This window comes from Columba livia, chromosome 4, assembly GCF_036013475.1.
Source record: "Columba livia isolate bColLiv1 breed racing homer chromosome 4, bColLiv1.pat.W.v2, whole genome shotgun sequence".
Lineage (NCBI taxonomy): Eukaryota > Metazoa > Chordata > Aves > Columbiformes > Columbidae > Columba > Columba livia.
The window spans coordinates 25,907,661-25,923,684 of NC_088605.1; the positions used below are offsets into that span (position 1 = coordinate 25,907,661).

At 41.4% G+C, this 16,024-nt stretch overlaps 1 protein-coding gene across 9 annotated transcripts in view; it reads right to left on the minus strand.

The window, feature by feature from the left end:
- Positions 1-15,087, minus strand: part of ATP8A1 (ATPase phospholipid transporting 8A1) — a 107,297-nt gene extending 92,210 nt beyond the window's left edge. For 3 of the 9 annotated variants that reach the window (XM_065060794.1, XM_065060790.1, XM_065060791.1), the window contains exons 1-4: positions 14,483-15,085; positions 4,484-4,598; positions 2,795-2,894; positions 117-215 (exon numbers count right to left, since the gene is read on the minus strand). In XM_065060794.1, the coding sequence (XP_064916866.1) occupies positions 117-215; positions 2,795-2,894; positions 4,484-4,598; positions 14,483-14,531 (363 nt within the window). In that variant the 5' untranslated portion in view covers positions 14,532-15,085. Of the gene's footprint in view, positions 1-116; positions 216-2,794; positions 2,895-4,483; positions 4,599-13,878; positions 14,352-14,482 lie in introns of those variants that run through there. The other 6 variants (XM_065060792.1, XM_065060793.1, XM_065060796.1 and 3 more) reach the window with 5 other exon arrangements.
- Between the last annotated feature and the right edge of the window lie 937 nt (positions 15,088-16,024).

Below are 16,024 nucleotides of genomic sequence, written 5' to 3' on the forward strand. Positions count from 1 at the left end.
CAAACGCATCCAGAAGGTAAGAATGGTTCAACACAGAATTATTCAACAAAAGTTTTGTAAGACAGTCTATGAAGAATTTGAAAGCTATTTACAAAATATTGCTATTAAATACTTACAATATCCTCTATTATCTCCTTCACTGCAGCTACAGCTAAAATAAATAAGAGAGGGACCAATGTTGTGTAACGGCCTGTTGGTGATACATCTGGTATTTGCTATTAAAGAAAAAGAGAGAAACAATTTGTATTTGTTTGCTGGTTGAAAACATACTTTAATATAAGCAACAGTACTTTCTGTGGAAATACAGAGAAGGCAACTGGATTCACTTTTTAGACATGGTGCTGATTATTTCCATGGAGGGTTACTGTCTTCAATTCAAAAGTAGCTGATGCAATAAAAGAACATTTGCATTTTAAATAGCATAGCATTCAGTGGAGTTACTTTCAGAAATTTTAGTGTCTGCAGAATATTCACCTTCTTTTGCTGTGTTTCAAATTAAATTAAAATACATATTTATAAAACACAATCATTTTTTTTCAGTTTAGATTTTTGTTAGTGTGGACACAAGTCCAAGGTATTTTTACTTCCTTACAGTTTTAATCTCCAAGAGATATTTTGCATCATATTAGTTACTAATTGACGAATTTCAAATAGCTACTTTCCGACAGACTACTGTAAGCAGCCCTTTTTTGCTAAGCAGGTATGGGCACAGATGATGCAAGGAAATGTGTACATAAAGTAAATGCTAAGAATATGCAGCTACTTATGTGCTAATCATGGATAACCATCCATCTATATCTTAGTATTGACTAGAGTTCTTAATGACAACATCGTAATAGGCAAGATGACTGCTGCCTTAACAGACTTATCATAGGCAATGCAGCCCATATGACTACAATGAGATCTTTGCAAGAAAATAGTACAATAAGTGATTCTTCAACGCAGTTAAAAGACATCATCAATTTATCATTTTTATCATAAAACATTTTAAAAACAGCCAACGTTATTTCTGGATTATATACATTTCTTTTTTCTACCACCACATTGTGCCTCTGAAAGAAAACAGGATGCTATATGTATGTATGGAACGTTTCTTGGAGTAAGGCCAATACAGTTCTATTTTCCAGGTTACTCTAAATTACATTTTTCAAGCAATTAAATGGAATCCAGGCCGAAAGTTAATATTGGGTAAGTGCCTATGTGATGGCTACAAGGGAAAGGGATCTATCACTTCTCTGGCTATTCCTACCCTTTCACTCCTCCCCAGAGATATGCCCAAACTTCCCCATTCCAGTTACACATTATTTTCCAGGCAAAAAAAAAAAGCAAAAGAGACACCAGCCGGTACGCTGGTTCCATCGCCCCATATTTCTTACTTCTGCCAGTGGAGTCTCACTGATAGCCTGATAGTACACAGTGGGCCTCGAAGCCTTATCATCGCACATCCTAACACCCCAAACACCAACCCGCCAGCCTCTCACCCAGTCACACTCAAATGGCTTCTGAAACCTCATTCTGTGTTGCTAGTTTGATGTGCACACTGGCACCAGAAGAAACACTGCTGGACCACTGGATTAGCCCAAGATGCCAGATGGGGTCAAAAGGTTGTTTATTTAGAAGCCATAGGTTTTCAGGCAGATGACCTAATGAAACCCTTAACTTCAGATTTTTTTTCCTCTAGGAAACTGTGTAAGCTACCTGTGTAGATGTATTCTAAGAGACTGCTCCAAGCACTTACAGTAGAAGCAAGAAACCTGAGTAAGTACAGAGGAATCAACTTTTCACTTGCTGAAACATCTGAAGTGTGGGAAAAGTGCACACAGCAATATGCGTGCCATTATTTTAATAATTTTTGTTTGGTATGTCAATTCCTAACACAATGACCCCCACAACAAAGAAATCAACACATTCTAAAAAATGTGCTAGAAATTATACAGAAAATATATTTTTATAAAATATGATGGGAATATGGAATTACAATCGTGATTATCACTGCCCCTGCCCACAGTTCAATTTTCATTCATCACCAGCTACTGCATTTATAGACCTGTATATAAAACAAACACAATCTGCTTTATCAACTGAAACTACCACAAAATTAAAATATTCTGATATATCTGCAAAACATCATGTACTTCTTCAAAAAAGGCCCCAGTAAGCTGGGTCACGGACAGCCCTTCATAAACACACTGAATGAAGCTACAGTGGTGGTATAGAAAAGACTGCGTGCTTTCTTCTTAACCAGCACAGTTAACCAGCTGGGATATGGGAAACAGCTGTTATAGTACTGGACTCCACTGCTGTTTTTCTTCATCTAGGTTCAACTTCAACCCTTATCAGCTCCCCTCTAAGAATAAATAATCACTTCTCAACTGCAATTCGTGCCCCTCAAAACAGACTACAGGATTACAGTTCACAAAGTTCAGGTTGTTAGGCAGTACCCTCCATTACGAGAAATGCCAACTACAGGTAACATTTTTCTGTGCACGCTAGATATTTTTAAATGGGATTTTCCTGTCACAACAGTTTTTTTCACCTGACAGTATTTCAGCTATACTTAATTTGTTTTACAGCAAAATACTTGTGTGTATTGTATTGTCTCCAGGGAGTGAAAAAAAAACAAACCCAAACCCAAACATTTATTAAATGTACATCTACACAATACAGCTATTTCGTGAGGCTAATAAGCTCAGAAAGAACGGCACACCAACCTCAATATCTCTGCAGAACACTGTCTATGGCATAAATGTGCTTCAACAAGTTTCAAACATGAGCATCTTATTGTTAATCTTACCTGAAGTAATGCAATAAAAAGAAAAAACGCATTAGCAGCTCTTCTGAACTGGGAATAAAGGAACCTCGGCAGGAATGTGATTATGTTGTACTTTGCTGTGCTGAGAGAAAGAGACAAAAACACGCACGATTATTACAGTACAACAAATTCTTCAAATGTTCCCTCTTAGCTACACAAGCTTTCAAATAAAAAAAGAACCTTTTTGTGATTTCTGTGCTAGCAAACAGATTTATTTTCGCTGAAAGAGAAACCAGAAAGACTTCAGCAGAGACAGTCCTGCAGGTCTCCTTGAATTGGCCAACCCAAGGAAGCGCCTGTCATCCACACAGACTGCCGTAAGCTTCCACGTTGCAGCAAGAAGTTCCCTCCCCACCTCTGCCAAGCTCTGCTGTCACTCAGTCACAGGCAACGAGCAAAGGAAATAAAGCCAGGTGAAGGTCACAGGTGTGCGGTGGGGCAGCCCGAGGCCTGTGGCGCTGGGGCCCGGCACTGCCAGGCCCGCAGGCATGTGCTGGTAGCTCTGCACAGGTAGTTCAGGCAACATTCCTGGGGAACAAGGTATAATATAGTCCACTGAATGGAAAGTTCACTTTTTTACTTTAAACTAATAAATACTGCATATTAAGTGTAGTTTTGCTATGCTGGACCAACAGAATACATCCTATCCAAATGTAATAATCTCTGCTAAGCCATCATCACAAAAGGTTTGAGCTCCCAGCTCTTTGTCAGCCTTTTTTTTTTCTTTCAAGAACAATGCTACCATTCAAGGTCCTAAAACAGTAACAGTGAGAATAATCATGCCAAAAACATACAAGCAAAAGACTTGCAAGAATATTTTAACTCCTTTGTAACTTACTAATATTTACTTTGACTTTGCATAAAGGTCAATTTAAAGGAGGAAAAAGCTCAACACTGTCCAGAAACAAACAAAAAGACAGAAAAGACAACTTGCATACACAAACTGAAAGCATTACAAATTTTCTTAAGCGTATGGAAAACCTCCAACACATTATTCTCAATGTCTATAGAAGTCCTGCATATTATCAAAGGTATTGTCAGAAGACACACTTACTTGGGACAAAGATATCTTTGCGATTCATCTACTTTCAATTTTAACAACAGAACTGAGGATAAGATCTAAACAGACATTAGAGTATGGTTTATTACTTAAAATTAAACAAAAACAAACAAAACCCCACAACATAAACCACCAGCAGAGTCCTAAAGCCTGAACTTGAAATTCAAAACTAGTTTCATAAGGAACCACAGCATCTTTGTAGCTGACTGACTAAGACCAGAGTTTCCAAAGCACAAACAATGCCATGTTGATGTGAAGTCCATCTGCATTGGCATCCAACTACCAGAAATAAGTTCAAAGATGAACTGAACTTCAGCTGAACTGAAAGCTGAAGAACAAATCAATACACTAGGGACATGCTGATGGTGCAGCTGTAAAGCATCCATACCTTCCCCACCCTGTCCTTAAAAATCTAGAGGGTCAGGTTTGTAATTGAAACAGCTCTGCTGCTCTCCTCATTTCACTTCATTATCCCCTCCAGAGTCTGGGACTGTAACTAGTGGTCAAAAGAAATGGCAGAAGTGGAATAAACAGCATATTTTCTTCATATTTGCTATGCAACATGCAACGTTCTGAAATTAAATATGTGTTAGAAAAACACTAATTAATACCTGACATGGTTGTTGCAGAATTTGGTTAGCTGGGGCTGATTGATGAATATAGTTCTCAGTTCCTCTTGATCAGCTAGAGAAGTTTTCTCTGAAACATCATCTGTCTTCTCATAGCCTGTAAAAACACAACATGGTGTTCCACATAAACAGATTTATATACACAAATACACAAGATTCAATGCACTTCATGACAAAAAAGACATCTATTGTGAATGTGAACTCAATGCATTTGCATTTCTCACAAGTAATGATCATTTAAAAACTAAAAAACTATTTAGCCAAGGTGCTTTGTAAAGCTGTAATATTGAATAATTGTGAAATCTACTGAAATAATGAGTACAGTTATATAGCTTGTGCTGCTTCAGAGTAATATGAAATGCACTATTCTCTGTTGATGCACGTGAACCCAGAAGTGAGCATACCAAAAAAAAAAAAAGAGAAAGAAAAAAGGAATAAAAGCCCAAACCTAAAAAATTCTCATCTCTCTTTGAGCTGAGTGATCTTGAATTACTATTCCTTTACCTGCTACAAATGTTCTGCACGACATTAGCCAGATTATTCCCAGATAATTGACATCAGTAGATTCTTCATTTCATGGGTGTTTAACTTGAAATGGTATTACCAGACTTACTGAAATTCCGAGCACCTGCCTCCACTAGTCAGTGAAAGCTGATCTTTGCATATATTCTTCTATAAACTACGAGGAATCTTGTACAAATCTGCATAATTAGTTTCATCTGTAAAAGGGGATACCAATGTATTTCTCTCTCAAGACTCTTCACCACCTCTGTCCACCACTCAGCCACTACATCGATGACTAACACGCCTAAGTAGTCTATTCTGCCTGGAGCTTGTCAACACAGGTATGGCATAAATCAGTCACCAAAAAGTTTTAAAATTATAACAATAATCTGTGTGTGTATAGTTGTCTGTTAAATACACACTGTTCATTTTGTAAGCCAAAGGAGAAAAAAACAAAGAGAAAAAGAACGATGTTAGAATGGAACTGTGCATCAGAACTTATATGCATATCAAGGATAATTAAGGCTGTAAATGAAAACTTAAAGCTCATTTTTAGTATATTCTGTACATCCTTACAAACAGGTTATATGAAATCCAAGTCATCCTCCAGTCCACTGGCCCACTATACAGCCTCTTATCTATTATATCCAGAAGATATATTTCAGACGCTACCTTGCAAGGTCAAGTCTCCACATACCATGCGAAGACTCAGCAGAAACTTGTAATTTCTTGCCATTTTGCTATTCAGAATTCACAGATTCTATTACTTTGCAGGAAACCTTCACTACTACATCCATCCATTGCAATTTCTCTATTTCCTTCCTTCCAGCTCCCCCAATGAGAGGCACCCATCCAACACACTTCTATTGAAGCTCCAGTATGCACCTCAAGAGGACCCTTCAGAGGAAGCGCAGCCAGCCTAACAGACTGGGCCCACCTGAACAAGCATCCACACAATCCTCCTCAACTCAAGGAACCACATGGGCACATGTGGCCAACTACACTTGCCATTTCCTACTCTTGCCATCACCTCTCCTTGAAGGGACAACCATCATACAATTGGCTATGCACAACCTCCAGCATGCAGTTCCATAGACATATATCCCTATAACACAATTGGATATAGGTGCATCTTTAAGGCAACTAGGTTTTCAGTCAAGCCGCAGGTGCACATCCAATCTCATATCTGTAGCTGACTGAGCCCAAATCCATTACATAGTGAGCACACCTTCATCATGGGTATAGGACATTTACCTTCCAGTTGCTCGATGAAGGAGCAAACACGATATATGGCTCCTGTGAGAGCACTTGGGTAAAAAAGTTGGAAACTACTGTGTCAAAAGTACCAATCTAGCCTAAATTCAGGAAATAAGGAGAGTTTGCACATTTGTGGAATGTACTATTTTAATTTTAAAGCATTCATTAAAAAACTTACGCCACTATAAGCCTTGAATATTAACAGTGAGAAGAGTTAAAGCAAATGTTAGCAGGCATTAAACACTATATATTACCCATTAGTTAAAAAGATTGCCAAAGTATAGACATTTATTTTCATACATCAGTACTACAGTATTTATTTGCTTTCCTTTAATCAAAATGACAGCAAAAAGGTTCTGAGGAGCTCCATAAACATTCACTGCCTCACATCCTACTACCTTGAATTCATTTTTTTTCCATTCTCACTTAAAAAGCAATCTTAGGAATTAAGTTCTGAGCATCACCCATAGCCCTCTATACCCTGCAGCTTTGGTAAAACCAGCTCTTCTGCCTTAGGTGCATTATACTATTTTGAAAGCTTCAAAGGTTACATGTCCCACCACCTCCCTGCCTAAACTTTAGAATACATTCACTAGAGTACACAGATTAGACTGATACACAAAGCTCAGTATCAAAGAGATACAATTTGTCTTCCCTGTTTTTGTGTGTTCATATATATATATATATATGTGTGTGTGTGTGTATGTACATGTACACAAAAATATCTAAGAGCTTATGCATTTACTGAAGCTATCATATCATCTAAAGCGGTAGTGTGCTTAAATGACTACCATGTTTTCCAAGCCACAAGAGACACAAAATGCTCTTTGATATGCTCTGCTTTTATATAAGGTTATCAGAAAGAGTGTAAAAAAAAGAAAGACATAAAATTTTAGTTCACTATCTGATGTAGAACTTTCACATCCTACCCTCCCACAATGCTATCTCTTTAAATGTCCATACATCACCTATCTTGCCTACACTACCTACCCAAGAACTTCAGTCAAGAGTCAGTGCCCCTGAGTTTCAATTCCTCTGCACCCCTGCATCTGTCCTACTTAGCTAACAGATGCCTGATGCCTGGCCAGAAACTGGGCACACTCTTCTTGCCACACAGCTGCTGATTTTCAGAACTGCCTGAGGTCAAAGAGTACTCTCTGCTGCACAACGGCAAGAGAAGCCAAAGCTCAGGCACCGCTTCTGGGCTCTCAGCAAGCCAAATGTCTTCAGGGACAATATACCACCCTGGCCCGTCTGTGGGTCAGGCCTACCCTACAACAGTTTCGTTCTTCAAGTCAATATATTATGTTTTGTAAGTGAAATTTTCCAATAATTTGTCAGATACAGGACTGTATGTTCGTAGGCACCACCCTGAGCACAACTGGGCATCTTCCCACATGATGCATTCACTAGAATTGCAACTAAAAATTATCTATTGCATTCCCAGAGTTTGTTTGTATTCCACATCTTCAGAAAACTAACATAAAGCATTTCCAATTTCTGCCACGTCTTGCCTACACTCATCTAGCATAAACAGATTAAGTCATCAAAAGCTTTATTTAATTATAGTGGTTTTTTTTTTTTTTTTCAAATGTAACCTGCAAGGAAATCTTAAATATATTTTATTTACATAAGGTGAGTAAAGAATCTGAGAATAACTCAAATGGCCCAAAGTAATGTCAGGAAGTAAATTTAAAAAGGGATACACTTTTCAACAAGGGAGGATGTTAAATGCTATGGCAGTTTATATGTTCATTTGAAATTCCTCTAGCCTGTAGACTGCTAAACAAGAAATTAAGATTGCAGATTTGTTCCACTGATACAATCCCTGATGCAAACTAGCACCTTACAGGAAATCACATTAAAGGCACATATCATTTCAACTATTCACTTTCCAGTATGAAGTAGGACATCTATCAAACTACACTCGCAAACCTGAGTCTAACTGCAGTACATTACTCCCTGACTTTTAAGAGCTACCTTTCTATGAAATTTTAAAAACCAAAACTATAAGCTACAGCTTACCCGCTAACTGAAAAAAAAAAGCCTCACATATCAGTGCAGCAGGTCTGCATAAAACTTCACCACTTCAAAAAAAAAAAAAAAAAAAAGCTACTAAGTGCTAAGTAACTTCCTCCAGAATAGTGAGGATCCATTGAGTTCATACAAACTGATTTGATGCCAATCTATTAATGAAAAAACAAGGCCATCCTGTCACAAAAATGTTGCCTACAAGTAATCACAGGAACAAACAGAACCATACCCATACCTTCCATTCTTGAGAACGGAAATTTCACCAGATCACCTCTTAGTGAACACAGCTATATTTTTGGTGAAGGTGTGTTTGAAAAGATGCATTTATCACACATCAAAAATTAAAAAGAGCCGGTTGCCCTTCTGTAATCAAATAGGAGGTACCAAGACAACAGGAGAGCATTGACCCAAACATTCAGGAAGTTAACAAGGAAAAAATATAAACACGTGAAGTACAGAATCCAGGCAGGAAGAATAAAAACAAAACAAACAAAACATAACAAAAGCACAGACACCACCAAAGCATCAGCTGTTAAAAAATTCTGATGATTAAAAAGTAGTGTGGAAAGAAAAAAGGACTTAAGATGAAGCAATCCTTTTAATCTCTTAAAAATAAAAAGTGTAGTCACTGCTGTGTTACATGTATTTAACTGTAGTAAAACAGCAATTACCACATTTCAGACAGGAACTGTGATGCTGTACTAGTAAGAGTTGCTTTTCAGAAAGAAGAACAAATATATTCCAAGACTTCCTCTGCTGTGGCTTGCAACATTGCTGATATTTAACCACAGCTGAATTATCAAACAGATTCTATGACATAGATTTTTACATGCTCCCAGTGACAGAAAAGCATCTGACTTGAGAAGTCAGCACTCTAAAAAGGAAAATAGGAAAAGCAAATATGCCATACTGCTCTGACACACTATTATGCAGAAATAGCAAGTTTCAAAACTAATTTCTTCTTAATATTCACAATACACCTTTTGATATAATATTTTGATTATTTTATTATTTGGGCAGCACAGGTTCAACACCAACAAAAAACGTGCTTCAACAGCAAAGGAATACAACTATTGCCCTAACCAAAAAGTTTATTTGCAAAGCTGCTGCATAAGCTAGAATTACCGTACATAATCTTCTGTCTTGCACCCTGAAAGTTATTTGCTAGTGAAGCACAGAATCTGGAAATTATTGATGGATAAGCACAAAACATTACAAATTTCATCAAAGTCACTCAGCAAATAATTGAGGTTTTGACTAAAGATTTCTTTCAATCTTTTAAAAATTGAAGAAATAGAAATAAATTATAAGCAAGAGTAGGAAAAGGCAAGAAAAAAATGGAAACCGAATTGCTGTGAAATCTGCAAATATGGAGACTGGGTTGATAATTCCCAGGATGAAAAGTGTACCTGAAAAAACCCAACCCAACCAACCAATCAAACAAAAGACCCAACAAAAACCAAAACCCAAACAAACAAAAACCCCACCAAAATAGGAAAATGTGTATTTTGCATAGATTACATGTTTTCGGTTTTGCCAGCAAAAACATCATCTTCAACAACAACACCCAAATAAATAAATAACCAGTGAAACAAACAAAAAAGGCTTCCAAACAACTAACCTGTGCTTTCTCCAACAAGAGAATTAATTGAAGAACATATTTTTGCTCACAAGAACAAATTTAGAAGAAGAAACTCTGTTTCAACAGACAATATTTGCAGGGAATCTTCCTAAACCAGTTTTGATTTAAAGTTTCTAAATTAGTAAAACAACAATAAACGGTAAAGAGTAAACATTGTTCAAATATTTTCCTTTAGGCAGGGTCGTTTAACAGTTTCATCTTTCACACCTTAAAAGTCTTATTGCCATAACAAGACAAAGGTAAATACAGACTATAATATGGAAAGTAAGGGAGGGAAAGAAAACCCTCAGTCAAGTCACCAGAAGGATTTTAATTCTCTTCCCTTAATCATTAAAAATGTCTTTCTTATTCTCAAAGTACAGCATTCAAAAGCTTTGAAAGTTGGTGCTGTAGCCAAGAACCTCTTATATGAGCAAGTCTGCTAGGTCATGTTCCCAGAGAATGCAGCACAGTTTCAAGAGGGTACCATTATGAAAAAGAAGGTGCCTTTGGAGTTAATTGCCATAATGCTGTGATGAACCTTTGGTGACAGAACAGGCACTAGGAGCCTGACCCAGCAGTCTGTCCTTCTGAGGACAGAGCACAGAAGGGAACTGGAATGAGCTGCTCCAACCTGCTGGTACCGCTCCGTTATAGCTAGACCCTATTTTGAAGCACTGGGATCTAAATGAAGTCAGTAAAACAGATTTGTCAGGAAAAAAAGCCACAGACAAAATACAAAAACCAAGCAAACAAACAAAAAAACACACAAAAAAATTCCCTGTCACAACTTGAGGCCATTTCCTCTTGTCCTATCATTTGCTACTTGGGAGAAGAGACCAACACCCTTCCATGCTACAACCTCCTTTCAGGTAGCTGTAGACAGCAATAAGGTCTCTCCTCAGCCTCTTTTTCTCCAGGATAAATATCCCCAGCTCCCTCAGCCGCTTCTCATGACTTGTGCTCCAGACCCTTCTTTGTCAGCTTTGCCACCTTCCTCTGCACTCTGCAGCACCTCAGTGTCTTTCCTGTAGAGCGAGGGGCCCAAAACTGAACACAGTATTTGAGGTGGAACCTCACCAGCACTGAGTACAGGGGGAAAGGAGAACTATTAATAGTTATTATCTGCTGTTGTGGGTAGACAGCACCATGGCACTTCAAATTTCTACCCTTTCTTGAAAACTTAATATAGTTCACTGAACTCCACCAACACATGGAGGAAAAGCATTAATGCCTTAATTTTCAGAGATGCCTAATAAGAACTGTAACCACAATTCCACTCTCCCAGTCTCTCAAAAGAAATAAAATGCCTTGAATTACTCCATTTCATGTTATTTAATAGATGCATATATTAACTGTGCAGCTATATATAGCTAAAGTAACCACAGTTAATTACTTCATTTAATAAAGCTAGATATAGGCTACAATACTGAAAGATTTCCCACGTGTTTTGTAACTGCAGGATACACGATGCTATTTCCACAGCACAGATCAGGTACAATTCTCAATTAAGGTTACTGGTGGTGAATCACTGGCAGTGATTTCTTAAATTCATTTAGGAAGGCCAGATCTTCCATGCCTTGAGTGAGACTTTATTGATACATATACCACTTCAAAACTGCAGCGTTTCCTAGGCTTATGGTGAACTGCAGGTGACTTTTGCAACAGGGATAACAGGCACAAATATCTGTTAAAAAAGGTTATAAGCAAGCATGGTTATCTTGAATCAGCCATGAAGAGCACAAGAACTTGCAGAGGTTTTGAAGAATGCCATGCAGGTAACAAGTTTTACAGACGTTTAAACACCTACAATTTTTATTTTGTAATAATTTATAGGCTGTAGTGTCAATTTTTCTGCACAACTGTCAAACAGTTCTTGGGAGTGATATATATCTGAATGGTTCTGACAGTTCTGATTTTGTTTCATCTGAGCACAAGAGCTGATTTTCTCTAATAACACTATTACTGCCTCTTCATGTCAGAGAGAGCTTAGTTCTGAGATGTCAAGACAGTCCAGCCTGATAAGGCAGCTCATGATCCATGAAAAAAAGATCTCTGAAGCAGAAATTAGTTGCTGACAGTAACAGGAGAGAAAAATGAGACTTTAGTCCCAAAGATACAACACAAAAATTCTAGAATAAGGGAAGCAATATTAAGCTTGTCTATTAGATCCGCACAACTCTTGGGCTACTCTAAGCAGTGGTCCATGCCATAACAGCACTCATAGATGCTGCTGTTTGTGATTACTATTATCAGTGACTTCCAAAGAACATAAGAGAATAACTCTATGCTGCAGGTAAGAGTTGGGTGGAGGTCTCTGAAGGCAGTCTTATCATCACTTTGCACAGTGCTTATCTAAGAGACCCGCGTGATGGCCAGAGCTAGGCTTTTACAGTTCCTTTATGTCACTGTCAAATGCTAGGGATGAGACTCACTGTCAAATGCATACAGATGAGAACTTTGGAGTTCTCCTTTTTAGAAAATAGTAACATTTACCTACAAAGAACTGTTTCGAAGTACAAGCCACACAGTCCAAACGTCTGGACCAAGTAAGCTTGGAAGCCATTTATGGAGAAAAGAAAAAAGAAGTAAGAGAGTCATTGAAACTGGTTTCATTGTGAATGAGCTGAGTTCAGAAGAAACTGAACCGAATATAAATAAAATTAACTAGTGCCACCTTAATCTAAGAAAACAGTAACAGTTTCAAAATTATTTTTCTTTGAGTAATACTGTATTTAGTATAGTATGAGTCAAAAACTCTACCACTGCAATCAAAAACTATCATGTCATTTTCCAGAACTTAAGTTTCTTAAAAGAAGTTTCATATCTATTTTCAGTCCTAAATAAAGTATTTTTGAGAAGTTTCTTAACTTCTGTATTCCACTGTCTTATAATCATCCAACCTTGAACACTACTCACATAAACTAGACTTTTCTTTTTTTCTTCCCCTTTTACTGCATCTGCCTTAGATATTTACCTTTAGGGAACACCACATTTTTTCATTTAATAACCATTAAGATTCCTGTAACTGGATAACTTTAGGAGCATCAATCTTTCCCAATTTATTTGTGCTAAGCTTGCAGTGAAAACCAACAGTTTTGAACCAAACAGAAATTAAGCTCTGAAAATTTGGACATTTAACTAGTCTCATCAAATGCATTTACTAATCACTGTGAATACAGCAGCACTGCTGCTCTGATAGTAAACACAGTTCAACAGTGTCTCTGGAAGGACGGACCTTCTTCCTTTCTTCATAGAAAGATGCACGCTATTTCTTGGCCAGCTAACATCACCTAAGTAGAAGCAGAGCCAGGCCTCCTACAAACCTACTTTTGGGGAGGAAGGCGTGTAACATGGGAGAAACAGAAAAGAAAGTCAAGATAACAGACTACTTCCAATCTATCTTTCTTCATGCTTTCCCCAACATATAAAAAATAAAATCCTTTGGAAGAAGAAAGATACAATGAGAAACTTTCACCTCCCTATATTGCCAAACAAAGCAAAAAAAAACCCAAACAAAACAACTCAAAACCAAAAAAAACCCCACCACAACCTGATGTAATGGTTTAAGTATAAAAACTTTAAGACAAAGAGAGAAAACCTGCATACCTGCCTCAGGAGTATGCAGCATTACAGTGGCACTGCTATAATTACCTACAGTAACAGAAAATCATAAGCTGTCCCAACACACTGCTTTGGTATCGGTGATCTCAAGTTTTACTTTTGCATGCATTAAATATTATATTAAGATAATTTCAATGCAGTGATTCTTTATACAAGGCAGCCCCTGACACGTTGTTAGGTGAAGGTAAGCAATCCCAACTCTCAGGCATGAAACATCAGCACGGTCTGACGCTTCCCGGCACGTTCTCTATATCAGAAACGTTTATTTCTGATGATCAGTGAGCAATTACATCCTACATCTAAAAGAAGTTTGCCGACTTAGTCCCAGGACGAATACCTCAAGACAGCTATCCCAGGCCATGAGCCACCGCTGTCTCTCCCCCTCTGCCGCTCGGGGCCGGCGGGCCGGGCAGCCAGACACACCGGGGAGAAGAAACAACAGAACAACCACTCCCCGTGAGACGCTGCCATCGCTGACGCGCAAACCGCTGCCCGCGAGCTCTCCGCCCTCAACAGACAATGCAGAGCCGTAAATACAAGAGTGCCCGGAAAGCGCGGCCACCGCAGCGCTGACAGCCCGGCGCTGGGGCGATGCTCGGCTCCAGCGAGAGCCTTCCGCCGCAGCCTGGGCGATCCCGGGGGAGCTGCCCCGTGCTCAGGTGTGCGGCGGGGGCAGAAGGGGCGATGCGGACACCTCCTCCCCTGCCGGGTCGGGCGGCGACCACGGCGCGACCGGAGGCCGCGGTGAGGGGCGGCGCGGCGAGCAGCGCTTCAGCTGCCGGCGCGACACCAGCTCCCGCCGCTTCGTCTCCCCGCCGCCCCCTCCCGGCCACGCGACGCACGCCCCGCCGCGGCTCCGCGCTGGAGGGTCGCAAAGCGCCAGTCGGGCTCTCCCGTCCCTGCCTACGCCTGGGGAGAGGCGGGCGCCGGGCGGCACTTACCCTCTGCACGGGAGCGGATCTCGGACACCGTTTTCTGCACCGCCGGCATCGCCGCCAGGCTTGGGGCGGCGGCGCGGCCGCCTCCGCCCGCGCGCCCTGCACCTGCCGCACGCCGGAGCGCGCCCCGCGCCGCAGCGAGGCCCGGGCCGAGGGCGCCGGTCCCGGGTCCCGGCGGCGGCTACTCCGGCTGCCCGAGGCGGGAGGCTCACGCCCCGGCTGCGCCTGCCGCCGCTCGCGCCGCCGCTCCGAACTGACAGCCGGGGCGCCAGCGCTCCGCGCTCGCCTGCCCTCCGGAACCTACCAACTCCGCCTCTCCCCCCGCCTCTCCGTCCCGCGGCGTCCCGCCGCCATCTCCCGCCCCCTTTGGGCTCAGGCTTGCCGAGCCGCTGCACCTAACCGGGCACCGGCACTATGTGCGGTTTCGGTCCCGCTTCTGGAGCCAGCAAAGGGTTTCCGATGTGCGTCGTCCCCCCCCCCCCACCCCGTGACGGGAGGGGAATGGAACACGCCGAGGCCAGCGCCGCTGCCCGGCACCAGGGGCGGGCGGGGGGAGCCCCGGGGAAGGGCGGCCGGTGTCCCCCTTCCGGGCAGCCGGGTGCCACTGTCCGGGACGGCGGATCTCAGCCTCGGCGGGGCGGGGAAGCAGTGGGGGGTCGGGCGGGGCGAGGTGGAGTGCTGAGGGCGACGACCCTCGGGCAGCGCAGGCGCTGCAGCCCGGCGGCCTGGGCAAAGGGAGAGAGGGCGGCGGAGGGCAGCAGGCCGGGCGGGGGAGCCTGTGGGGCTGCCTAACCGTGTTTATCCTCCGAGAGGACTCCTTCCCTCCTGGGGTCTCCTACGCAATTATGCGCAGTGTAAATGAAGCGAAGTGCGCCGTGGGGGGAGGTGTTAATCCGGAGAGGGAGTTTGAAACGTCGCTCCAAAGCCGCCGTTCAGGCGGAGGGAGGTTCGGTACCGCTCTGTTTGACAGGCAGCTTTCAAACTCTCGCACGGCTTTTTATTTTTAACGTTTCATAAGTCAGAGTGCCGCAGTTTGACAGCCCTGAGGCAGCGTGAATCAAGCTCTCCTCCTGTGTGGGCTGGTGGGAAGGAGGTCTCGGCTGCACATGCCTCCGGCTGAAGCACCAGCGGCAGTTTTATTTCCAGGCTGTTAATGTGACACTTGGGAGACTGCAACAGGCTGAGAAATGTGTCTCTGGCATGTTGTCCTTATGTCTCAGTGAAAACAGCCACATTAAGAACGAGCTGGAGAAGAAAATAGGAAAGGCGTTAGGATTTGGAGCTTTAGATCTTCTTGGCATAGTTATGTTTTGCATCCATTTCAGTCAGGCACAAAGCATACCAACTGCTTAGAGGACGATGGAAGTTATGAAATAGAATAAAGCTACTGTTGTGCTGTCAATCTTGAGAGGATTTGAGGCTGACATGTCTATCAAAGGCCAACATTGCATCCTCCAGAAAGTACATAATACAGGTAGATTACAGACATGGGATTGCTGCTGATTTCTTTACAGTGCATGCATACGTGCTATGGGAAAATAAGAC